Below are 27809 nucleotides of genomic sequence, written 5' to 3' on the forward strand. Positions count from 1 at the left end.
GTGTGTGTGTGTGTGTGTGTGTGTGTGTGTGTGTGTGTGTGTGTGAGTAGTCAGCGATGCTGTGACTGACAGACGTATTGTGGTCGTTGTTTCCTCTTCACAATACATTTTACACTCTCTTTCTTGTGTTGTGGGGGAGGGGTGGGGTGGGGAGTCCTAAATGCCGTATGATATGGATGTGTGGGTTTATAAGTAATTGTATGTGGGAGGATGGTGGGGGGGGGGGGGGGGCAGTGGTGGCAAAAAGCAAGGGTTCCAAACTTTTCAGGACCCCCCAAAAATAATCATGTTTGAACTGGAGACCCCCCAAAATAATCATATTTGAACTGGGGACCCCCCAACCTGACAACCTGTAGGCATTAGTTTGACTCGGTTCCACAGTTAAACATTGTGAAAATAGCCGGTCTACAAGCTCACAACATGCCTGGCACCACGAGGCGTTGTGAGCTTGTAGATCGGCTATTTTCACAATATTTGCCTCTTTCTTAGAGAATATTTGACAATTTGGCCAATTTGGTATTAAACAGGTCTTAAAGTCATTACATTGCAACTTTATAAATGTGCAGATACCCTGTACACTTATACTGTATGTTGGTTTGTTTACTGTTGAGTGAGAAAACAATGTTGCACATTAAGCTAATCATCTTGGGGTCCCCAAAATAATTTGGGGACCCCTGGCCTAAAGGTTATGAGGAGAGCGTCTGTCTGTCTGTCTGTCTGCCTGCCTGCCTGCCTGCCTGCCTGTCTCACCTCATGATGTGAGAGCGACTGGAATGCTGATGGGAGAAGGACTGCGAGCGTCCCAGACTGGACTGGTGTCTGTCCAACAAGTCCCTCATGGCTGGGCTGGATGGACTGGTCTTACCTGAAGGACAGGAGAGACAGGTTAGACACACAGACAGGCAGGCAGGACAGACAGACAGACAGACAGACAGACAGACAGACAGACAGACAGACAGCAACACGCTGTGAGCTTGTAGATACGATTTATGTAGAGGGAAAAAGACGAGACCAAGTACAGAGTCAAAAGTCAAATTTACCAAGTATTGAGTGTTTAAGTGGTTACTGTACATTTCTGAAAATACATAATTAACATGAATCAAACACAATAGAAAATCTAAAGTGTAAACAAACAAGAAACAACAACCCCTGTTTTACTGTGATCACATGTCCCAAATCCATTCCCTCTGGTTGTACATACCGGTACACATACTGTAGTGCAGTTTTGACAAAGCTAACCTTGAGCGTTATCAGTTAATGCTTCATTAGTGTCACAGTGTCTCTTCTGCAGGCCTCGTTCTTATATTATTGTTGCCTATGACAAGCAACTCATTTATATCTGTTGACTTGTTCAAAAACTCAGTAAAAAAAATGTTTTTGGATGTCCTGACCCTGAATTGTTCAAGGGTTTTTAGATGTTACCAGATATAAATGAGTTGCTTTTATGGAACATTAACATAGACAATTTATTCATAGTTCTGTGCATTGGTAGCTTGCTGCTGTTTTTTGGACCTATTTCTGCTGAGTTCCTGGGTAGAAAATAAATATTTGACAAAACCCATTACATGCACGCACACATGCACACACATGCACACACTCACGCGCGCACGCACACATGCACACTCACGCGTGCACACACTCACGCTTGCACACACACACACACACACACACACACACACACACACACATCTTAATGGGTTAAAGAAAATACAACACCAGTCATTTTAATCAAATTGCAACTCCTTTGGCTATTTTCAAATAGGTATAAAATAGGGCTAAAGTGGGGCTAAATGTTTTATAATATAATAATTTATATCTGCAAAGCAACTAGCAAATAGTTTTCAAATAATTGTTGTGGAGTAAAAGTACAATATTTTCCTCTGAGATGTAGTGGAGTAGAAGTAAAAGTGCAGAAAATTGGAAATACTCCAGTAAAGTAAAAATATCTCAAAATTGTACTTAAGTACAGTACTTGAGTAAATGTACTTAGTAACTTTACACCACTGGATAATGAGACTGTGAAGACCCAGGCCTGGTGCGTGTGTCAATATAAACAACTAATAATGAGTTCGCTTTCAATTAACCTCATGAAACCATACCTGGCACAGGCCAATGTTGTTCCTAACAAATCTGTCAACACATCTGCAAAATGTGGTGCCACCATGATAATTAATTGACAATTAACCGTTTGCATGTTGACAACAGTCATGTTTTTAATAATTCAAAGCAACAGAAGAGGATAAATCATTAACATACTGTGCATCAAAAAGGACAAACTTGTTTTCTTTTCTTTTCCAGTGCATTTCAGGACAAACAGAGCAACGTGTTTTAACCCCAAAAAAACTAAACAATTTCAAGGCACCAAAGCCTGATGTTAAAAGCGTTGAAAATAATTCATTGAACACATAATCAGCGAAGGCCTTAATATCATCACTGTCAGACAGCAACCCTTTATCTCCATATTCTATCTTTATTCATACATGTATACACATTTTCATACATCGCTGTACGACGGTGTTGCACAAAATAGCTGACTTGCAATTTTAGCTATTTCCGCTACTTGTGAAAAAAAAGGTTTGCCAGGTTGAATGTGTGTGTGTGTGTGTGTGTGTGTGTGTGTGTGTGTGTGTGTGTGTGTGTGTGTGTGTGTGTGTGTGTGTGTGTGTATTTTATAATACTGAACCAAAGACAAGTATTAACTAGAGCCTGTGACTAAATAATAACTATGGATCCATTGTAACATTTTTTTTTTACATTATCTGAAAAGTAACAGTTTTGGACAAACAAGGTTTCCACCTGACAGCGGCAGCACCAATCAGTTATGCATTTTTTTGTTTAATTGTTTATGACGACAGAACCAACAATGCCAGAAACATGTCGAGTCGAGTGCAGCCACTCATACGATGGGAATTAATTTCTTTTTCATGTCAAGGACCCCCAAATTGATAGTAGGCTATGTACTGTATTTGGACACAAACCACATCTGTTGCTGTCCGGCAGAAACCAGCTAACATAATTTTTCCGCTTTTGAATTTTTTTCCCATAAATCAGTGCTATTGAACACCCTTTACGTCTGTATGTTGATTAAACGAATATTGAACCAATGAAAAGTATTAAAAAGCGCTTTTGACAAAACCAGCTAACTCCATTGGATTCTCAAACTTTCTGCTAAACCAGCTAACTCCACCGGAGTTAGCTGGTTTTGCCAACTCCAGGCTCCACCCCCTTTTGACCTCCAACCTCATTGTGAGCTTTGAGGTCCATTCAGCTGTTCTTATCAATGATGAACAAAACCTCCTAACTCCACTTTTTGTTTTTGTCATTTCCTGAAAACTGAGCATTTTGGAGTTAGCTGGTTTCTGCCGGACAGCAGAGATATAGTTTTTCACCCAAACATTTAGACGAAACAATCTGGAGAAGGTTTGTGATAATAATAGAAATGGATCAAAACCGGTCAACTATACCAGTACAAATAAGAAAGTTACAGAAATAATTTAAAAAACATTCAACTTATAATAAACCAAGATCAATATGGGAAGAAAAATAAATAATGCATCAAATCAGAAGATGAGTTATCATAAATATGAGAAATAGCCTTTAAAAAATAAATAATTTGTTGCATTGTAATTCATGTTGACATTGTCATTGATATTTAACATTATTGTCAAAACAGTGAAGCTGCTGTATAAATAACATTTCCATTGATTGATTGATTGATTGATTAATTTATTGATTACACTGTTTTACTGACAAGACCATGATAAAACAGACGCTTTTGAGATTTTCAAGTGGGCAGTGATCCAGTTGTGGGTTTGCCTGACCAGAATGATCACTATATCTAGATCTGTCACAATACAGAGCTATTTAACACTGATTTTAACAAAAAAAAATTATCACGTCCACCACCTTTAACCATATTTAACCCTGGCCTCCCTATTTGGACATTTAATTTTCAAGAAATAACTCAAAATAGCCGATCTACAAGCTCACAACGTGCAATGTATCGACTATGTTGGCTATTGTTGAAAACTTTAAAGGAGCACTTCTCCTATTTTCAACCATATCTTCATATAATTGGTCCTCACTAATGCTCATTATAAGACCATTTCTATCTACTCACTCTGTGTTTTTAATTAGCTTGGATTCCCCATCGATGATGTCACTGGTAGGCAGGTTTCTGTGTGTCCACCAATGAGACACACAGTGAGTAGACAGAAATGGTGTCATCTTATAATGAGCATTAGTGAGGACCAATTATATGAAGATAAGATATATTATTATATTATAATGAGCATTAGCGAGGACCAATTAAGACGATAAGGTTGAAAATGGGTGAAGTGTTCCTTTAATGCCATGACCTAAACAAAGGATGCCAGGTTTACAGTAGTTCAAAGTTCAGATGCCAACACCAACACACTTTAAATTAATCCATAATATTTCAATAATAAAACATTGCATTAATTAATTCATATTTTAATTCATAAAACAATAAATTAATTAATTCATGATATTTCATTAATTAAACAGCAATTGATAAAAGGCTTTGGTTCAGATCACTGACCTACTTGATGACATCACAAATAAATAATAAATAGATAATAATGAGTCTAATCTCACTAATAAGGATTTTGGCATTCCTTTTTCTTTTAAATGGTAAGTGATATTGTTTGGTTAAAACAAAAACGTCTTTTTTTTTGTGTGAAAAGGTTAAAGCTCTATATTCTGTTAGTAAACATTGCTAAAGAGCGCCAATCAGGAGAGAGTACCCATTTATCAGCTTCATTTTTATAGTGTTCCAGTTCCAATTGTGTCTGCTCACTTCTTTGTGTCATCACTTCCAATTTCACTTGTTTAATGTGTATCCTGTCTGAGTTCTCTATCCTGATTGGAAAAAATTGGTGTAGAAAATGCATTTTCTGTTTAGAGACTCCTGTTACTGAACAAACACTCTAGCAATGAGTACTATCACAATATAGAGCTACTTAACACTTTTAACCAAAGAACATCACAGTGTGCCCTCTGGTCGTTCGTATATTGTCGCTGTATGGCAGAACCCTCTTACAAATTCATAATTTGTAAATTAACTTACTTGATCATACTACAGCGTTACACAAAAGCATCAAGAGTAACAGATCCACAAGTTCGAAACGCAGTGCCAAGCATTTTGACCTTGTAGATCTGCTACTTTTGAATATGAATCCTGAAAAGTAACAGTTTTGGATATATGAGGTTTCCACCCGACAAGAGACGGTATTCAGTGCAGTCGGTGCATTGCCGTTTGAAGATTCAGTGCGCTGCACCCTGGGTGCACCTAGTGTCAACGGAGCATAGCCTGACCCTAGCTAGTCCACACTCACGGACTCCACTCGCGCCTTAGTCCCGCCTCCGAGCGAGGAGTGGGTCTTTCACAATTAGTACATAATTGCCTAAATCGCAATTATTTGAGATCGCAATTTTTTTTTGTATAATCGCGTCACACCGTGGCGCGTTTTGAACTTTTAATGCTTTTGTGTGACGCTGTAGTATGATCAAGTAGGGTGTTAATTTACGAAAAAAACACAAAAAGTTAGAATATGGAGATTGGTTCTGCCCGACAACAACGATATATAGCAACATAGGTTTTTCAGAACCGTTAGGATCCGTTAGGATTTAGAAGAATTTTTTTGAATCGGCCTCAAGTCTTAATGGGTTATGGTATTGGAATTTGGCTCCTAGCTTCATTTTAATACGTTGACATTGTTCACAGCTTGATCACATGACCAGCTGATCACATGACGAGGTGATAAAAAAAACATTCCATAACTTTTGGAGGGAGTGTGCGTTCAAGGGCGGTTTGTCCAAATATGATCAATGATCAAAGAAAGCACGATAAAATAAAAACAACAAACAAACCTGTTCAAAAAGTGTAGAAAAGCGTAAAGACACAGTCAAATAAAAGTGTATAATTATTATTATTATTATTTTCGGGTAGAGACTGAAGGTCCATGGTTACAAGGGAAGTTTCTTCAACTGTTCAAATGTCATGAAGAACTGAGGATGACGTTAAAGAAAACATGTGACTTCATATCAGCATCACCGTTATTTCTAACTTTTTCCTCGATCACGATTAATGTATATATGTATATATATATATATATATATATATATATATATATATATATATATAAAATTGTTGTAGTGAAAATAGCCAATCTACAAGCTAACAACGTGTGGCGCCACGATACATTGTGAGCTTACAGATCGGCTATTTTTGGTGCACAACCCTGGCACACAACTAAAGTAGAATTCAGGCCTAATACCGTCCCTAATATCGTCTAACCCCAACCTGAATCTATTCCTAATTGTAAGACTAAAGGGCCATTCACACTGTGCACTATAACTATAAAAATATAGTTTTGAAAATCGTTCTGAGTCAAGTGGATGACAGTGTTCACACCAACTATAAAACAACCATTTATCTTACGAGGACCAGGACAATGATCCTCACAATTGTCCCTCATTTATCAATGGAACGTACAAACCAACGCAGATTAGAGCCCAGGAATCATCGTACGACGGGGCTCACGTGTGATTTATCAAAGGGTCGTAATCCTGTCAATCACAGAATGAATAATGATGTTCATAAATCTGGTGGGTGCAACAGATTAAATAACACACCCTTAAATATGCTCGCCTCACCCTGATGTTATGACCTGCTGAGGTTCCGGTGGCCAAAACCCACAATGTAAAGATCACCTGCACTGGGCACCGTAATGGAGCGTCAGGTTTCTATATCCTTAACCCTGCTTGCACATCACTCCAGAGGACCTAGCTACTGTGGTTTGGAGACCTCACCGTCCATGAAAAGATTCCAGGGATCTCGACTCCCTAAACTCCTCTCGCATGTGCACATGGCGCTCGTACGGACAGATCTGCAATCGTCTAGATCCGATTGACTGTTCAAGCACTTGTTTAAATGGGTGAATGATTAAAGGGATATTTCACTTTCAAAAAAACTTTTGCTCATTTTATCGTCTACTCAGGCCTTTGTGAGCCCCCCAGACAGTTTTTAAGATGCTTTATTCAATATTTGATATTAATTTTATCAGACACGCCCCCTTCCTATACAAACCCATTGTAACTTCAAACTCCATTTTAACCATGTTAGATTCATCAAAAACACCCGTCCTTGGTTCTGGTGACTGACCCTGCCCTCCTAATGCGTGAGGGGACGTGTTTTTCCGATTAATGTTTTCATTTATTTTATAAAAAAAAAATATTGTATTTTATTTTTTTCATTTTCCAAAAAAATATATAAAAAATAAATGAAAAAAATAATTGAAAAAACACGGCCGGGGGGCGGTATGAGTCACCAGAACCAAGGACGGGTGTTTTTGATGAATCTATCATGGTTAAAATGGAGTTTGAAGTTATAATGGGTTTGTATAGGAAGGGGGCGTGTCTGATAAAATGAATATCAAATATCTAAATACTGAATCGAGCAACTTAAAAACTGTCTGGGGGGCTCACAAAAGCCTGAGTAGACGATAAAATTACCAAAAGTTTTTTTGAAAGTGAAATATCCCTTTAAGCACCTAACTTATAACATTGTAAATATGATAGATTATTTTCATCACCCAATTTTAATTGCTTGTATGTTGTCACTTGGAAATATTTGTTTAGGCATAGAAAACATAGTCCATGTATGCCTTTAGAAAAATTTTATAGTATTATTATTATCATCATTTATTATTTATTAGTTTGTTTGCGATATATATTTTTGGAGTAGATACATGTGTATCAAGCAGTGCGAACACGGCGATGAGAATGAAGCGACCCGTCGCTTCATTATCTTTGCCCCAGTTGAAAAAAATCCAAATGTGAAGTGACGTTCGCTCCCCCGCCCCCCACTTCACCCATCGCATCCCGACAGCCAATCAGCATTATTGTTATCATTATTATTATTATTATTAACCAACTGAGAACCAGCAACACGGGTATGGAGTTACATTTGTGTCTTTATTAACCAAACAAAAGAAAAACATTTGAGAGAGAAAAAATATAAACAGAGCAAAGAATAGTTTTGAAAGAAAACGAATTAAAACAGCAAGCAAAAAAAAAAAAATTGTAAGCAAAGGAAATTATATAAACAGAACAAAAAAATATTTTTAATTAAAACAAATTAAAAACGCAATCAAAAAAATATATTTGCAAGCAAAAAAATATAAGATTTGAAAGAAAAGAAAAAATAATTGAGAACAAAACTTTTAAAATTTAAGAGTAAAAAAATAAGGAAAAACTGTTTAAACTACATAAAACGTTTTTAATGTTTTTTTTCCTCATTTGCGAATGAAAGTTGTTTTTTTCTGATTGCAAAATGCCTTCTCTCTCAAAACCTATGTCTTTGGTCTCGATTTTTTTTTCTCTCTCTTAGATTTTTTGTGTGAGGGGTTAAAGTTCAGAAGGCGGGTCCTACGCTGATAGATGTAAGACACCTCTCCATTGGTCACTCGGAGTCTGAGTGACAGCTTGACAACTTTCCCCTCCCGGCCAACAACAACATTCCACTCCGGCACTTCCCAGTACATTTCTCTGTACTTGGTCTGCTCTTTTTTCCCTCTACACCAAACAACGTTCCCAAAAATAGCAGATCTACAAGCTTGCAGTGTGAGGTGCTGTGAGCTTGTAGATCTGCTATTTTTGGCCAAAGTTCTCTTCAGTGTAGGCAGGGATGCTAGGGTTCAAGTGGTTAATGTAAAAAAAAACATGAATTTGGTAGCCCCCCGTGGTAACTCTGAGGGCCCCCTTGGGGTTACGGTGACGGACCCTCAGACCCCTGACTTAAGCATTCGTAAGCCTAGTACAGTGCACCTCTAGTCCGTTTTATTAAGTGTAGCGGTTCTAAGTGTTAAACTGAAGTGATATTGATACATTCCAAACATTATCAAAGTATTTTGCGGCACCCCTTGCGTTACCCACTTTGAGAAACCCTGTCCTACACTCATACAGCACATAATATACCCAGATTTTAACCGATTTTAGAATCAGAATAATCTTTGTCACAATCATCTTTATTGTCAAATCACAGGTTTACAGGTGTAAAACAGGGGGTGAAATTTGTTTTTGTGCAAGCTCTCGTTTGTTTTCATAAAGAGAAGAAGTGGGGCCACTAACTAACCGGGTACAGGGCAAGCAATGTTCTCAAGTGATCGTAGTGTATCTTGTCAGTAGCACAACACAATTTCATTATCTGGATATCGGACTGTCAGACAAATAATACAGTTTCCGTTCATAATCATATTTGGTCCGCTGTGTATTTTATTGGTGATTCTTGTGAATGAGTTTAACATAATTGCTCTCTTTACGTTTATTGGTATATTTTTTTAAGCTTTGAAACTTGTTACTTCAGATGTTGATCTTTTGTCCTTTCTAAGATGTACAACCAGAAGATGCGGCTGAAGGAGAGAGACCCTCTGTGCCCATGGTGATGCAGTGGCTGACTGGGCAGGGACACAGGCATTTGCTGGAGTCGGAGAGAAAGAAATTCAAAATAGTTGACCACAACTGTCTAGTCCGCAGGCCAGGCCACACTGTTTGTTATCCCATTGTTAGTGCTTGTAACACTTCCAACAGCCCACCTTGAAGATTACGAGTCTTTTAAGACCAACTTGCTTTCGGACATTAACGGTGCAAGCTTTGACAGAGTGTAACTTGTAAATAACTGTACATTGTCCCTTTCTTACTCCAGTCCATTGTCAATTTTTACTCGTGTTAAGGATACAAACTTAAAGGAAAACTTGGCAGATTATGAACCTCTTACTTTAACCCATTTTAAAAGTGTTTCAGGTCCAATTTTGTCTGCTCATTTATTTGTGTCATCACTTCCAATTTCACTTCTGTATCTTGACTGGAGGTCTCTATCCTGATTGGATAAAATTGGCATCCCAACCTGAGCATGCATTTTCTGTTAGAGAGCCGGAGAGATGTTACTAAACACTCTATAGCAATGAGTACTATCAGAATTTAGAGCTATTTAACACTTATTTTAACAAAAGAAAATCACTTACCCTCCCTAACGTTTGAAATGATTGCACCTTTTAAGGGCACTGGCAGTGTAACTGTTTAAAATGTTTTTCTTCTTTCAAATCTGCTCTACAACTGCTCTACAAATGGCAAGTGTGTCACAGTGTTTAAAGTTTATGTGAACCCAAGTAACAAGTTCTACAACAGCTTCTACCACATTCACACAGATGGATTTGGGGAAATATAATATAAACTCAGACCATTTGTAAATCGGTGTTAATTGTCGATGTTAGGGTTAGCATACGATGGCATACGATATAGCCCACATTTTGGTTAAAATGTCTTTTAATAAACAATTCACTGAAAATTTAGTTGTATGAATACATTGTGAAATGTGAATTGCTATATCTGTTAATTTGACCTTCAAATGCAGTTTATGCTAATTATAGGAAAGTCAATGTTGGATAAATAGATTTCTGCTCAACTTAGGCCTTGTCTGTGTATACTGAAATGCTGGATGAGAATGCAAAAACAAAAAATGCTTCTGCATACTAAGTTAGAACTGCATTTGTTAGGATTTAAGGTTGGCAGGTTGAAAATATGCATGTGGCATTTAAAGCTACAGTCCTAAATAATCTGTACTATTACCTTTTTAATTCAATGGGGCAAACTAAATCCAACCCAAGTCTACCACCAGGTTTCCCTAGGGTATGAGTTTCAGTGAGTGAGTCAGTAGTCTCTTGATGGGTATGTGGGTCCCTCACCTCTGCTCTTGTGATGCTGCCAGTGTAATTCCATAGCCTCACAGAAAACTATACCTTACACTACTATACCTACCTGACACTAACTAACCTATCATAAAGAAGTGACCCGCAGTGGATTCGAACCCTCAAGCCTTGGATGATGGATCATAAAGTAAGCACACTATCAGACTAAACGTTTCCAAGGCAGTCTATCTGGAATGGGCCTGGCCAGTAGGCCAGTCACTTCAGCCTTGCCTTAATTAGAATAAACAAAGAATATAACATAAAATAAATGTAGCTTTATTTTATAACTTCAAGGGTTCCCAAACGTTTCAGGCTGTGAATCCCTAAAATAATCATATTTGAACTGGGGACCCCCCAAAATAATCATACTTGAACTGGGGACCACCCACCCTGACAAGCACTTGAAATTGTAGGCATTAGATTTAGTTTGACTCGGTTCCACAGATAAATATTGTGAAAATAGCCGAACTACAAGCGCACAATGCCTTAAAAAGGTCTTAAAAGTCATTAAATTGTCACTTTAGAAATGTGTTACCCTGTATACACTTATACTGTATAGGTTGGTTTGTTTACTGTTGCCCAAAACAATGTTGCCCATTAAGCTAATCTGGGGACCCCCTCTGAGGGTCCCGATCCCGAAGTTTGGGAACCACTGGCCTACTATAACAGTAACAATAACAATACAACAATTTCAAATACAGATCACAAACTGTAGAACAGAAACCTAACATTAGGGAATCATCTGAATTGCTAATAGCCTAAAATGCTCAATATATTGTAACAAATAGTGTAGCGCCCAGAGCTGGGATGGAGCTCTGACCTCAGTCCCAGAGGACCACAATGGAAACAAGCCTTTTTGTGTTATCCTTATAACAATCATTGTACAATTGTACCTCTGTATCCTACTGTTAATAAAGTATTCCATCAATTTGTTTACTCAAACTGTTTACTGTACATGTTTTTTTTGCTTTTGTTTTTATGATGTTTTGCATAGTAGTGTAAATCTGTCTGTCATTAAATGTCTCTATGAATTGAGTACAAAGGACCCCAATGGAAACAAGTCATCTTTCTTGGTTTTTAAATACTCTTAGCTGACCTTGCATTAAGCTTTCATGTTTTTTTGTTTTTTTTGCAAACTGCTAATAATTCAATCAATCAAAAAACCATGCTGGCCGTAACACACCTCCATCCCTGCGTTCAACAAACTACATAAGGAAGGGGGGGGGGAGCTGTCACTCAGACTCCAAGTGACCAATGGAGAGGTGTCTTACATCTATCAGCGTAGGACCCGCCTTCTGAACTTTAACCCCTCACACAAAAAATCCAAGAGAGAGAAAAAAAAAATCGAGACCAAAGACATAGGTTTTGAGAGAGAAGGCATTTTGCAATCATAAAAAAAATAACTTTCATTCGCAAATGAGGAAAAAAAACATTAAAAACATTTTATTTAGCACAACACATTTTATTACCCAAACATTTTACTAAGTATTTTGTTTTATGTAGTTTAAACAGTTTTTCCTTATTTTTTTACACTTGAATTTTAAGTTTTGTTCTCAATTATTTTTTATTTTCTTTCAAATCTCATATTTTTTTGCTTGCAAATATATATTTTTTATTGCGTTTTTAATTTGTTTTAATTAAAAATATGTTTTTGTTCTGTTTATATAATTTCCTTTGCTTACAAATTATTATTTTTTGCTTGCTGTTTTAATTCGTTTTCATTTAAAACTATTCTTTGCTCTGTTTATATTTTTTCTCTCTCAGATGTTTTTCTTTTGTTTGGTTAATAAAGACACAAATGTAACTCCATACACGGGGGAAAGACAATATACAGTACAAGCCCTTTGCAGAGACATAGGAACTCATGTTGCTGCTCATAAATGCTGTAGTATAGCTGGGATTCTTTTCCAGGTATTGACCATAATTCCCTTGGCTCTTAAAAGAGCCGTCTTGTAGTGATGCACGGGTCAGGTTTTTTCATAACCCGCCCGCCCGCCCAGCACGGGAGCCCAACCCGCCCCGCAAAAATGAATATAAATCAACGACCCAGCCCGTCCCTCAACCCGCCCAAAAAAAAAAAAACACACACAAGCAAGTCCATTCAATTGCTTTCCAGAGAGAGGGGGACAGAGGGAGGGAGATAGAGAGAGAGTGTTTTTTTTTCTTCCGTGGGTTGACCCGCTTCGTCCACCCCGTAATAATTGCGTCGTAATCCCCGGTTCAACCCGCGGGACCTGCGGGCTACGGGTCGGCCGCGCATCACTACCGTCTTGGGTGTTTTCGGAACCCCGGGGTACAAAATGGAACCGTCGGGTCCATTTGGTTACACACCCAAAGTTAAATTAACACCGTAAATTAACACTGGAGGGGTCCCTGTGTACATTTTATATCTATTGTTGTAGCCTATGGGCTTGGAAACAAAACTAGCCCGTCAACACACTGTGTTCTATTATTTACTCCCAAATTCAGAGCCAAAGCCTGAGGGCCACTCAAATGTTCTCAAATTTGACATTTTGCCCTCACAAATATAGTAACACACACACACACACACACACACACACACACACACACACAAATAGGAAGGATACGATGATGTTCCATGGCCCCAGTCGGAGCCAGTTGGGCCAGAACCCTTTGTAGAGAGCGCTGAACCCCTCGTTCCTCCAGGTCATCATGAGTCCGTCCATCGTGCCGCGGTACAGCGGGCCCACCGTCACCACCCGCTGGTTCATCATCCGGGTCCGAACCACGTCCACCGGGTTGGAGGCTAGCGCCCCCGCCAGGCCACACGAGAAACTGGAACTGCAAAAAACAACAAAGAAAAAACATTCATTACGGTTTCATTCCAGAAAGTGCGTTTGTGCAATGATTTTGTGAAAGTAACCTTAACTGTACCTTTAATATTTGTAATACTCTCATTTATGCAGTGGTGTAAAGTAACTAAGTACATTTACTCAAGTACTGTACTGTACTTAAGTACACTTTTGAGGAATTTTTACTTTACTGGAGTATTTCCCATTTTCAATACTTTTACTTCTGCTCCACTACATCTCAGAGGCAAATATTGTACTTTTACTCCACTACATTTATTTGAAAACGTTAGTTACTAGTTACTTGCAGATATCAATTATTATAAAACATACATTAACCAGTTTAGCCCTATTTTATACCTAGGCCATTGAAAATTGCCGATCTACAAGCTCACAACGCTCTTGTGAGCTTGTAGATCGGCTATTTTCAAACATTTTAGTACTTTTGCTTTTGGTGCTTTAAGTATATTTTGATGCCAATACCGTACTTTTGTACATTTACTCAAGTGACATTTTGAACACAGGCCTTTTACTTAAAATGTGTGTGTGTGTGTGTGTGTGTGTGTGTGTGTGTGTGTGTGTGTGTGTGTGTGTGTGTGTGTGTGTGTGTGTGTGTGTGTGTGTGTGTGTGTGTGTGTGTCTAAATTATAACTACATTGGATCCATTGACCGTACAAGGTTTCCACGACAAACGACAAAATGCTGCCCACCCCCTGTTGTTGTAGTTGTAGACAGACAGACAGACAGACAGACCATTTTGTATAATTTATGCGTACATGAAGTGCGTCAGTATCTCGTCTCCCATGACTCCAGAGCCAATCAGGTGCTTCTTTGTGATGTCATAAACAGGAAGCTCCACCCCCACCACGATGGCGGCGCGCTGGGCCGTGGGGATGACGCCCTGAGGAAGAGGAGGAGAGGAGGGAGATGAAGATAGGACCACTGGTGTAAAATTATATATACAGTATATATGTATTTATTTTCTTAATTTATATTTTCTTATGTCTAGATGTTGCACAATGTTTAGCAGAACAAGTCCCAACAACATTTGGCTGCTTTAGTGACAAATAAAACCTTTGTGATTTTTGATTCTGCCAGCAGATGGCAGTGATACTCAATAACAGAATCTAGCATTTTTGGACATAACAAGTTGAAGGGTAAATTTAGGTGTGATAATGATGTAGTGTGTATGTTCAAATCATATGTTCAGTGGTTTAAAGTAGCTAAGTACATTTACTCAAGTACAGTACTTAAGTACGCTTTTGAGGAATTCTTAACTCCACTACATCTCTGAGGAAAATATCATACTTTTACTCCACTACAATTATTTGAAAACTTTAGTTACTAGTTTCTTTTCAGATGTAAATTATGATATTATGAAACACACATTAACCACTTTAGCCCTATTTTATACACAGGCTATTTTCAAACATTTTAGTACTTTTACTTTGGTACTTTAAGTATATTTTGATGCCAATACTTTTGTACTTTTACTCAGGTAAATGTTTTATTCCAGACTTTTACTTGTAACTGAGTACTTCTACATTGCAGTATTGATATTTTTGCTTAAGTAAAACATTTGAGTACTTTTTCCACCACTGCATATGTTACATTATTCAAGACTAAGCTCAAGGTCAAAGTAAACTTTATTGTCTACAAGGGAAGTTTGGCTTGGTCTTTCACCCCTGCTACAGCCCCATAAACACACACAGCCATACAGTGCAATACATAACAAGAGACGGACACACAGGTGCACACATAGTGAGATTCACCAGTCCTATTACCATTTAGATTTAAACCGTTAACACGTGAGGCCGATTCTACAAATGCCTTCTAAATCAGTAGTTCTCAAACTATTTAGTGTCAAGGACCCCCAAAATGACGTGTGTTTGGCCAAGGACCCCCCCATCTGAAAATGTTTTGTGCCAGGGACCCCCAGAAAAGAAGACTTGTGAAAACTTCTGAATTATTTTTTTAAAGTGACGCGCTGTGAGCTTGTATATCTGATATCTTTGAGAACCACTGTTCTAAATCCTAAGAATTTTCTGAAAAACCTATGTTTCCATTCATCAAGTTTCTTCTTCCTCTTTGGATTCTGGATCCATCGTTGAGGAATGTTTTACAAACTAAAACTCTCCACGAGTCAAAGACAACACCGGGTAGGTACTGTAAACGACAGAAATAAAGTCATTTCTTGGGTGAACCACTCCGTTAAGTTAAGTCAGGGGTGGGCAACTTTGATGATGGAGAGGGCCACTATATTCCCACACTCAGTCCAGAGGGCCACATTGCATATTGTTGCTGTCGGGTAGAAACCTCTATTCTCTATATTTTAACTCTTTTGCGTAAATTAATGCTGTACTTCGTCATTCTAGTATGTCACACATGTAGCAAAAATAGCTGATTTACAAGCTCAAAACGCGCCGCGATGTGACACCTTTCTGAGCTTGTAGATCAGCTATTTTTGCTACTTTTGGAATCGAATTGGAATCCTGAAAAGTAACATTTGTATTTAATTTCAAATGCATTTAGATATAACTTTATGAACACAAATACATTGGACTTAACAAAGTCATTAAGCTACCAATATAGACTGAAGTAATTAAAGCGGGTCATGTTTGCATGTTTGGAATTGTAACAGCTGAAATCAATAATATATCAGTATTCTGATATAAACCTGCAGGCCGCATTAAGTGAAGGTGAGGGCCGCACGTGGCCCCCAGTTGCCCATGTATTAGTATTAGTTAAGTTAAGTGATGTTCTCACCCTCCAGAGTCCCCTGGTTCCTTCCGTGTGGTAAATGTTCGCGAAGTTTGACATCATGCTGCCTTGTAGCAGACTGCCTTGAGCCTGCATCCTGATCTGCACACGCGCACACACACACACACACACACACACACACACACACACACACACACACACACACACACACACGTACGTTGTTAGAATTACATACATTATACTTATATTCTTATCATGTTGTTATGTTCTGTACCTGTATATCAGTGGTTCTCAGAGTAGGCTATGTCAATTGAGTGGTCAGATGGGTGGGCCGTGTGCATTTTCAGAGCATGTTTATTTTAATGGTCAGTTCAAATAACTATTGCAGTCTTATACAAAGGGACAGATGCTAGGTTCATTTGTTGACCTGATATCTAAACAACATTCTGTATATTTGAAACTATAGGATAGTATGTTAGACTGATGCTAGATTCATTGTTTACTTGCTATCCTTTAGTTTCAATGTACAGATTATTATTTTTGATAGTATATTGTTTAGACTGATGCTAGGTTTCTTGGTTTTCCTATGATCCTAGATTACTGAGGCACTACAGACTACACTGTCTCTGTGCATTCTATGTATGCGTTTACCTTGCTTACTGTAGGTCACTCTGGATAAAGAGCGTATATTTGTAAGTTCCTACAGTATTTATAGGTATCACACAGGTATCCCGTGATTTGGACAGGACGGAAATAAAAAGTCAACGAGAGCAGATGGGAGCGGGAACCACGACAACAGACCCGTTTTTATATATCAAACGGTAAACTCTACCAGTCACAGACTGTTTTAGTCTTCATGTCAAAGTAAACGCCCATTTCCTACTGAAGCCTGATCTACAACGTGCCGCGGATGCGACGCATTGTAGTCTTGGAGATCTATGTTCTGTCATTAGTCATACGATTAATCTTAAATCAGGCATGAGATGGACATGAAACAAGTGTCAAAGTAAACTTGTAGAATCCTCCAAAGCTGAGGAGATTGTTGACACAATGTTACACGACGTCCATCATATTGAAGAAGTTTGTTTGGATATCTCATAAGTGACGCACGTAGCACAAAGCGGTAAGCAAAGCGGTCAGTCGGCCCAACAAGACTTGAGAAACACAATAAAATGTTTTTATTTCTCGCTTTAACCCATTAAGACCGGGAAAGCATCTGTGTGTCATTTTTGGATTTCTTTAGCTATTCAAAAATAGCCGTGCTATGAGCTTGTAGATCTGCTATTTTTGAAAAATCTTGAAAATTTGAGCAAAACGTTTGTAACTCAAATCTTTGCTTCTGGGGGATTCAACAAATGTCTTCTAATCCTAACAGTTTTTTATAATATAAATTGCTCAAACTTGCTCAAACTTTTTCATGTCAAGGTCCTCCCAAAATGATATGTATTTGGCCGTGGACCACCATCTGAAAATATTTTGTTCCAGGGACCCCCAGAGGCAAAGATTTGAGTTGAAAATGTATATATACATATATACATATATACATATATACATATATACATACATATCTCTGCTGTCCGGCCGGAACCAGCTAAATCCAAAATGGTAATTGTTCAGGAAATGAAAAACAAAATATATTTTTTTCATAAAATGAAGAAAACCTTATATTTTTAAAACAAAGCAATACTGCCTCATCAAACTTGGTATTGTGACTTTATATATTATCAGATACTTGCATGTGTCATTATATTATCACCACTTTACCCAAATCCAGTGCAAGTGGAGTTAGGAGGTTTTGTCCATCATTGATAAGAACAGCTGGCAATGGATCTCAAAGCTCACAACACATCAAAACGCATTGTGAGCTTGGAGATCAGCTATTTATGGTGAGCGCCATCCTTATATACTATAGATCAAGCTGAATTCTGTACTTAAACAACTTTTATTTTAACATGCATTGTAAACAACCATGGATCTAACTGTTACCACTGTTGTTCTTCTACAGTTGAGTGCAACAAACAATTCTGCCTCAATACTCAATCATGTATTTAACAAAAGCGATCATGGCACACCAACAATAAAAAAATGGCATATAAATACAAAATACATTCATGAAAAATAGAATCTTTAGCCTATCAAATCTGTAGCCTACTGCACTAACAATAACAACCACAGTTGAATTTACCTATCATATACCTATCAACATTTTATTATCACACTGTTGTGTGTTGTGTGTTGCGTGTGTGTGGTGGGTGTTTCTTAGTGCTTTAGATTGTCATAAAAGCTGTGAAAGTCTTTTGGCATGATCTCCTTGAGCTCTTGGAGATGTTTGAAACAAACTCCTGCACACACTCATTCTCTGTCCATTAACATTTAAAAAGAAAACACGAGCAGATGACCTTTGTGAAGACACCCTTCTCCTCTTTACTGGGGTGACATCTAACCTTGCACATACATTCTCTTCTCTTCCCAGTTTATGTTCTCCCAAAAGCATTGAAAAATCTTCTCCCTGTCTGCCTCATACAGAGCAGAGCTTCTCGAGAGCCTGAGAGGAGGGGGGAGTTGTTTGTTTTTGACGGACAGTTTGAGGGTCCAATGGAGTTAGGAGTTTTCTTCAGAGGCGCTTTTTAATACTTTTCATATGTTATTATTAAAAAAAAAATTACACAGATGTAGAGGGGGTTCAATAGCGTTGATTTATGAAAAAGGAGTTAGCTGGTCCCGGCTGGACACTGACGATATAAAATATTTGCACACATTTATGATTTTTTTCAAAAAAATAACAGCTCTACAGCATGGCACTCGGTGCCGCGCTATGAGATTGTAGATTTTTGAATAGCCCAATTTTGTTTTTCAAATGACACAGATGTGTTCCCGGTCTTAATGGGTTAAAGTTCCCCTAGGTCCAAGTGTATGAAAATGTGTCTACAATATCCAACATGCACTGTATAATTATCTATAGAAAGCGAGCGCAGTTTCGCCCTTTATAACAGAATACACAATCCCTGAGTACAGCGGAGAAAGACGGATTCAATTGGTGGACTCCAACTGTCTGCACTGTGTGTGAAGAGTGCTGAGGAGAGTTGCACCAAGATTCACTTGTCTTTAAGTTAACTGAAGCAATCATCTCCCTCCACCTCTAGTCTTGTGGAGTGTGTTTACATGTAGATGTTATTCAATATATATTTGATCACAAAATATATTGTAAACCAAGCTTGCACGGTTTGCACAGTAAAATTTACATTGTTATTGTATGTATACGTTAATAAATATTCTATAGTTTAATTCCTTTTTAATTTCAAGGATCCCCTGTTTGATATAGCTACATTAGGCTACCTACCACCATTTGATATGATTATTATTCATGAGACCCCATGTAAAATCCTCAGTCAGTGTAACTCTGAGAATGTACACATGGAACCAAATGGAACCTCACAGGTCCATGTGGTTGCATTTGTACACTTTCAGAGTTACAGACCCATAAGGGTCCATTTTGTTCCATTTGTACACTCTCAGAGTTACAGACCCATTGGACCATATTATGAGCCTTAGTGAGGACCAATTACGGTATATGAAGATAGGTAAAAAATGGGTGAAGTTGTCCTTTAAGCATTTAGTCATTATCAGGATAGTCTTCAAACTGGCAGCATTATCAAATTATAAATGACTAATAACTAGACCATAACCGTCGGCGGATATGAGCACCCAAAGTCCGTCATGGTCCGCTTGTTTCACGGATGTGGCAACACCGGCGTTTGTTGCACGCACATGATTTGGCAACCCGGGAGCCAGCGAACACAAAAACGCTAATAAACAGCTGACATTGGGGGAAAGTGAAAAACAGGCTTCGGTGTTCCGTGCACATGGTAATGGTCAATGGCTGTGTGCAAATGCAGATCAATTGCTCCAGCCACTGAGGAGAACCGGGCAGAATTGATTTTGGGGACAAACAAACAGACGGGGACAGACAGAGCTTTGAAGAATTATAGGATGATATTAATAAAAAAGATATGCAATATTTATTTTTTTGGCATCTATTGTTAGGTATGTCCATATTAGGTAAAAAGCAAGTCATTCAAAGGCGACAAGTGCGTAGGAGAAGACCAGGCAAAGGCCAAAACGTACTGTAAAGAAGAAAAAAAACACTGTCTTCAAATGCAATAAACTGTTTTCCTTGCATTTGAAGACAGTGTGCAGGAGTTTTTTTTCTTTTCATGTCCATATTATGACCATGGATATGCTCTAAAAGTGTGAAAAAGCACATTTTTCATTTCACCACGTCTTGAGTTTAACTTCCTCACCGAAAGACAAAATATCTTGTGATCGCAAACATTCTATGATGGCGGACTATCATAGAATGGTACTATGCTGTGGGTCTCGCGGGACATAACTCTGTGTGTGTGTGTGTGTGTGTGTGTGTGTGTGTGTGTGTGTGTGTGTGTGTGTGTGTGTGTGTGTGTGTGTGTGTGTGTGTGTGTGTGTGTGTGGGGGGGTGTGTATGTGTGTGTGTGTGTGTGTGTGTGTGTGTGTGTGTGTGTGTGTGTGTGTGTGTACCTTCAGGACATCCGTAGGGTTGGCAAGAGAAGACGACAGAACTCCAGAAATGACTCCGCAAAACACGTTCAGCACCATGGTCTCATCTGTAACAGACACCCATTATAAAACAAATACACACAACTACACACATTATAAAACACACATTCAACAGACAGACAGACAGACAGACAGACAGACAGACAGACAGACAGGTACCTTCAGGTCTGTCAACGAACATTCTCTTCAGAGTGTTGTAGGTCCCTATCTTGATGGTTCCATAGGAGGCTTGTCTCAGTAGAGCAGGAGAGATCCTGGACACACAAAAACATCCACACACTTAAATGTCAAACCCCCACAACTCTGAGAGGGTACACAATACACATGGAACAATGAGTTATGAGTTAGTGAGTTATGAGTCAGTGAGTTATGAGTTAGTGAATTATAAGTTAGTGAGTTATGAGTCAGTGAGTTGTGAGTCAGTGAGGTTTGAGTCAGTGAGTTATGAGTCAGTGAGTTGTGACTCACCCAGAGTAGAGAGCTTTGACTCCTTCCTCCTTTCCGATGCGGAACAAAGCATGAAACATTCCTCTGTACCTGACCTCTGTGTACTGAGCCTGACCTTGAACCTGGAGGCGGGTTTTGGTCAGGTCGATGGGGAACGTACCTGAACACACAAACACACATTCAAACACGTTAAAACTGATTGTAGTTAATACAATAAAGCAACAAGCCACATGGGGGAAGGGAGAAGAGTCTAGGATGTGTGGAGCATTGTCCAGGGTGTTTTAGGGAAGGGAGAAGAGTCTACGATGTGTGGAGTGTTGTCCAGGGTGTTTTAGAGAAGGGAGAAGAGTCTAGGACGTGTGGAGCGTTGTCCAGGGTGCTTTAGAGAAGGGAGAAGAGTCTAGGACGTGTGGAGCGTTGTCCAGGGTGTTTTAGAGAAGGGAGAAGAGTCTAGGACGTGTGGAGCGTTGTCCAGGGTGTTTTAGAGAAGGGAGAAGAGTCTAGGACGTGTGGAGCGTTGTCCAGGGTGTTTTAGAGAAGGGAGAAGAGTCTAGGACGTGTGGAGCGTTGTCCAGGGTGTTTTAGAGAAGGGAGAAGAGTCTAGGACATGTGGAGCGTTGTCCAGGGTGTTTTAGAGAAGGGAGAGTCTAGAACGTGTGGAGTAACGAGGGAGTTACAGTAGTCAAGTTTTGAGGAGACTGAGGCCTGTATAAGGAGTTGGACAGTCTCCTGAGTGAGGAAGGGTCTGATGTTATAATGTGTAAACCTCTCTCTCTTTCGCTTTACCCCCAGACAGATGGCTGCCCACGCTAGCGCCCGAGTCTTCCTGACGATTCTTCCAGTTTTCAGTTGCCACCCTCGCATTAATTGTTTGCTCATGGTGGGACAATGTCGGCTCTCTGCTCTACATGTAAAATGTCTTGAGAAAACTTGTTGTGATTTGGCACTGTAAAAAAAAATGAATTTAATTAAATTCAATTGGATTATCACTACTGAAGGGCTTGACTTTAGCAGCCACATGGGTTAAGGGCAGCGGTGTCCAAAGGGGCCATATTATTAGTTTTTTTTTCTAAATTTTTATCCCACGATTTTGTAACCCTATTTTTTACACCCAGTGCCAATTGTCTATGTAATCCTGGGCACTACCTTTAGCTAGGGGATTTTAGCAAAATGTTTGGACCATCTGCGAAAAAATTTACTACCAATAGCTTTCTTCACCAATGTGTTCTTATAGGTGTCTAGAATCACCTCTCAATTTATTTAAACCCAAATCCTCGTGGAAAATCCTGGAGAGCCAATCAAAGTTAAGGAGCCCAGAGGGCTTGGGTGAAAAATATGAAAAGAAATAAAAGTCTTGTGAGGTGTCTAACTAGGGGTTTTCAGGGGTGCTGAATCCATTCCAACCATTATTTTTGAGTAAAAATGTCTCCCTGGCCATCTAATATTGGTATATTGGTTATTGTTAGTGTATAATCAGTGTATAATCAATTGTAGGGGATTGGGGTGTTGTTGAATTGATTCTATTCTGAAAAATTAAATAAGAAAATATTGCTAAACACTTGATAAGAGTGTACACCTACTGTGCACATGCTCAGTGGGATACACTGTCTGCATGTGGGGAAGGACCGGGAGTGTTGCATCCTGGCAAATATGTCTGGACGATTTTAAGGTACGGTAGTTTATCTACTTTTTGGCATTTATTTTCCTCTTCTGGCAAAACGTTTGATTACTGTGAATTTAGATGTCAATTTTCTCTAGCCTATTGCTTACATTGAACAACCATTAGTTAAACAATCATGACACTTGTCTTTTAGTAGACAACATGGAAGAGGATTCTGTAGGTTGTGACTTCTGTGGTGGTCCTGAGACTGAGATTCAAAAGCTCTCAAAAGTCACCCAAAGGCTATGCACAGATTTTGTCTTATTCTGAGAGTGTGGATGATGCAGCATTAATCAGAAGACTACATGAGGACTGGAAAAACTGAGATGACCCCAAACTAAGATACCATTTGGAAAGCAAAACCGAGCTATACAGTCGTGCAAGAAGTATATCCACTGGATACCGTACGTTTTTTTTCATTGTGATGAAAGTTGCCACTTGCAGATTTCAATCCTATTCTATGTTGTGAGTGACATCATAATTTAATACAAACTTTAAACATAATCTATTCTTTAGAGCAAGATGAGCAAGACCAACGGCCAGGCAGGAAGAAAAGACGCAGGGCATTGTCTGGGTCAAGTAGTTCAAGTGCTAGCTGGCACACTTGATCTACCATAATACTTGCATCCTTTGCAATGAAGGTATCAATGTTGGCACATTGAAAATAAATCATGGTGGTAAGTCTTTTGTATGTAAGATTCAAATGAATTTTGATAATTGTTTTTCTTGCTCCTCATTGTAGGCTTCCACTCAAAGTAAAATAATTTTATCATGCACATACTGTATGTGGCTACCTTTTATCCAGACAGAGCTCGGCAGTATCGTGCACCTGATAATGTCTACCAGGACCAACTGAAAAGGAGTTTAATGCAGAAAGCAAAGCGACGAGGTGATGACTGGGGACGTGAAGTCGCTGGTCGCCTGTCTGGTATTATAGATTTGGTGGCAGAAGAGGCAGTATATCATATTCGATGAAGAAGAGACTTTGAGAACCCTGTTACAAAGTCTAAGGTAACATTATATGGATACACAATACAGCTGTACAATACAACTCACATTTCTTATCCTTTATTAGTCCCCCTCATTCCTGGACCCATATCAATCTTGCAGAATAAATTATTTTTAAGTCAAAAGTTTCACTATTAAAATTTATATTTCTTCCCTCAGGATAAGAAATGTGAGTTGTATTGTACAGCTGTATTGTGTATCCATATAATGTTACCTCAGACTTTGTAACAGGGTTCTCAAAGTCTCTTCTGCATCGAATATGATATACTGCCTCTTCTGCCACCAGGCGACCAGCGACTTCAAGTCCCCAGTCATCACCTCGTCGCTTTGCTCACTACATCAAACTCCTTTTCAGTTGGTCCTGGTAGACATTATCAGGTGCACGATACAACTGCTGAGATCTGTCTGGATAAAAGGTAGCCACATACAGTATGTGCATGATTAAATTATTTTACTTTGAGTTGGAAGCCTACAATGAGGAGCAAGAAAAACAATTATCAAAATTCATTTGAATCTTACATACAAAAGACTTACCAGGGTTTCTTTTCAATGTGCCAACATTGATACCTTCATTGCAAAGGATGCAAGTATTATGGTAGATCAAGTGTGCCAGCTAGCACTTGAACTACTTGACCCAGACAATGCCCTGCGTCTTTTCTTCCTGTCTGGCCGTTGGTCTTGCTCATCTTGCTCTAAAGAATAGATTATGTTTAAAGTTTGTATTAAATTATGATGTCACTCACAACATAGAATAGGATTGAAATCTGCAAGTGGCAACTTTCATCACAGTGAAAAAAACGTACGATTTCCAGTGGATATACCTCTTGCACGACTGTATAGCTCGGTTTTGCATTCCAAATTGTATCTTAGTTTGGGGTCATCTCAGTTTTTCCAGTCCTCATGTAGTCTTCTGATTAATGCTGCATCATCCACACTCTCAGAATAAGACAAAATCTGTGCATAGCCTTTGGGTGACTTTTGAGAGCTTTTGAATCTCAGTCTCAGGACCACCACAGATGAAGCACCTTAAGCCACAAGCTACAGAATCCTCTTCCATGTTGTCTACTAAAAGACAAGTGTCATGATTGTTTAACTAATGGTTGTTCAATGTAAGCAATAGGCTAGAGAAAATTGACATCTAAATTCACAGTAATCAAAAGTTTTGCCAGCAGAGGAAAATAAATGCCAAAAAGTAGATAAACTACCGTACCTTAAAATCGTCCAGACATATTTGCCAGGATGCAACACTCCCGCTCCTTCTCCACATGCAGACAGTGTATCCCACTGAGCATGTGCACAGTAGGTGTACACTCTTATCAAGTGTTTAGCAATATTTTCTTATTTTATTTTTCAGAATAGAATCAATTCAACAACACCCCAATCCCCTACCATTGATTATACACTGATTATACACTAACAATAACCAATATACCAATATTAGATGGCCAGGGAGAATTTTTTACTCAAAAATAATGGTTGGAATGGATTCAGCACCCCTGAAAACCCCTAGTTAGACACCTCACAAGACTTTTATTTATTTTCATATTTTTCACCCAAGCCCTCTGGGCTCCTTAACTTTGATTGGCTCTCCAGGATTTTCCACGAGGATTTGGGTTTAAATAAATTGAGAGGTGATTCTAGACACCTATAAGAACACATTGGTGAAGAAAGCTATTGGTAGTACATTTTTTCACAGATGGTCCAAACATTTTGCTAAAATCCCCTAGCTACTTCCCTCTGCCAACCTAGGGAGGCCAGGGCCGAGCTCATGCCTCCTTCAATGCATGAGAGCCAACTGACCTTCTTTTCACCTGACAGGGGAGAGTTTCCCTGGTTGGACGTAGCGCGTGGAAGGAACACGTTATTCCAACCTGTTCCCTTCCCCTCCATCAGGCGCCCCGGCTGGCCAGGGGGAGGCAGTATAGTGACCAGGATTACTGCATGTTTTTGTGAGGGTACCTACCCTAGGAGACACGGGGAGAACATGCAAACTCCACACAGAAAGGCCCTTTCGCCAACCCCACCTAGGGTATGGGCACTGATGACGCGGAGGAGAGGACACGCCCCCAGCGCCCACAGCGTCCCCTGCGGGAATCGAACCCAGGACCTTCTAGCTGTGAGGCGACAGCGCTACCGACTGCGCCACCGTGCCCCCCAAAGGGGCCATATTTGATCATTATGAAAACTAGGGTTGGGATCCATTAGGATTTTAACGATTCCGGTTCATTAATTCACTCTCAACGGTCCCATTCCTTAGCGGTTCCCTTTAACCATTCCTATAGGGCAGTGGTTCTCAACCAGTGGTCCGGGGACCACCAGTGGTCCTTGAGGGGGTTCCAGGTGGTCCCCAGCTAAATGATGGAGAGTTGGTAACCAAATGGACCCTTATAGATCTTTAACTCTTGAGAGCGTAAAATGAAACCAAATGGACCCGTAATAAAATATTTTTTATTTTGATCAACATTTACCTGTTATCTCTCCTATGGTACCAACATCAATACAGCATGGATGGAATTGTGGACAAAATCTTATCCAACAACAACAAAAAAAATCTAAGTCTTGGGTCTGAGAGGCTAAATCTCATCAAACGGTGGTTCTGTGGCTCAAATGCCAAATATATAATGGACCTTGAGATGAAAAAGGTTGAAAACCACTGCTATAGGGGATTCCAAATGGACCCTCAGGTGTGTAACTCTGAGAGCGAATACATGGAACCAAATGGACCCTCAGGTCTGTAACTCTGAGAGCGAATACATGGAACCAAATGGACCCTTACAGGTCTGTAACTCTGAGTGTACAAATGGAACCAAATGGACCCTTACAGGTCTGTTACTCTGAGAGTGTACAAATGGAACCAAATGGACCCTTAAAGGTCTATTACTCTGAGAGTGTAAAAAAAAATCCATTATGAGTCAATTTGGTTCCATTTGTACACTCTCAAGAGTTATGGTGGTCCTTGAAATTAGAGAAACACTGGTATTAAAATTGTATAGCAGACTTGAGGTCCACATAGCAGCTCTGACAGTGGGATAGAAACCGCGATGCCTGGTTCCTCAATGTTGGATTCGGTTCCGCATCCCAACTCTAATTAAACTACCTCAGGGCCGACTGTATCTCCTGTCATCCTGGACCGTGCGACCATAGAGCACCGAAGTCTGACGTCTTTTACACATCCTATCTGGGTGTTTTTTTCCCCCCAGTCTGAATTCCCATAGACGTGTTTAAAATCGCGTCAAATAAGAACTGTGTTCTAAAAATAAACAAATGATCCCGACGGTTTGACTCTTATGGATATGAAGCATCAACTGACGGTGAGAAAACGCTAATGTTACTTCCGCCAAATTAGTTATATGTTCACCAGAAACAGACTGTATCAAATATGAGTGACTGACAATCATAAACGATACAGAGGCTCCTCCCTGACAATATCGCTGAGACAGTTTGTTTATTATTGGACCACAATTCTTATATGAGACGATTCGAAGATGACCCAATGTTATTCTCCATAGAGAAATTACTTCCGCGACCCAGGGGGTGAACGAGTGACGTCAGGACTTCTGTACTCTATAAACACAGTAGCTACAAATACATCACATTACAATTACCGGTATTTGACTGAACTACAGTGCAAAATCAATAGTGTTTTGTAGACAGTGAATCTAAATGTACAGCAAGAATGTGTTTTTACACATGAATTTACATGCAATACATAGAGAGCCGAAGTCTGACATCACTAGGCCGCTATTCCCCTGGGCCACGGAGTCATTAATCTATTGAAAATACTATACGATCTACAAGCTC

At 39.2% G+C, this 27809-nt stretch overlaps 1 protein-coding gene across 2 annotated transcripts in view; it reads right to left on the reverse strand.

Moving 5' to 3' along the window:
* Positions 1–2200: 2200 nt before the first annotated feature.
* Positions 2201–27809, reverse strand: part of slc25a14 (solute carrier family 25 member 14) — a 33777-nt gene continuing 8168 nt past the window's right edge. Inside the window, exons 3-10 of one of the 2 annotated variants that reach the window (XR_013933645.1) lie at positions 21362–21500; positions 21053–21147; positions 20855–20940; positions 16346–16441; positions 14356–14480; positions 13358–13571; positions 3335–6030; positions 2201–3165 (exon numbers count right to left, since the gene is read on the reverse strand). Coding sequence is in view for 1 of the 2 variants with exons in the window: in XM_080435904.1 (XP_080292030.1) it covers positions 5989–6030; positions 13358–13571; positions 14356–14480; positions 16346–16441; positions 20855–20940; positions 21053–21147; positions 21362–21500 (797 nt within the window). In the remaining variant the exon portion in view is untranslated. Of the gene's footprint in view, positions 6031–13357; positions 13572–14355; positions 14481–16345; positions 16442–20854; positions 20941–21052; positions 21148–21361; positions 21501–27809 lie in introns of both variants that reach the window. The other variant, XM_080435904.1, reaches the window with a different exon arrangement.

Source organism: Gymnoscopelus braueri (genome assembly GCF_963280865.1).
Source record: "Gymnoscopelus braueri genome assembly, chromosome: 8".
NCBI classification, from domain to species: Eukaryota; Metazoa; Chordata; class Actinopteri; order Myctophiformes; family Myctophidae; genus Gymnoscopelus; species Gymnoscopelus braueri.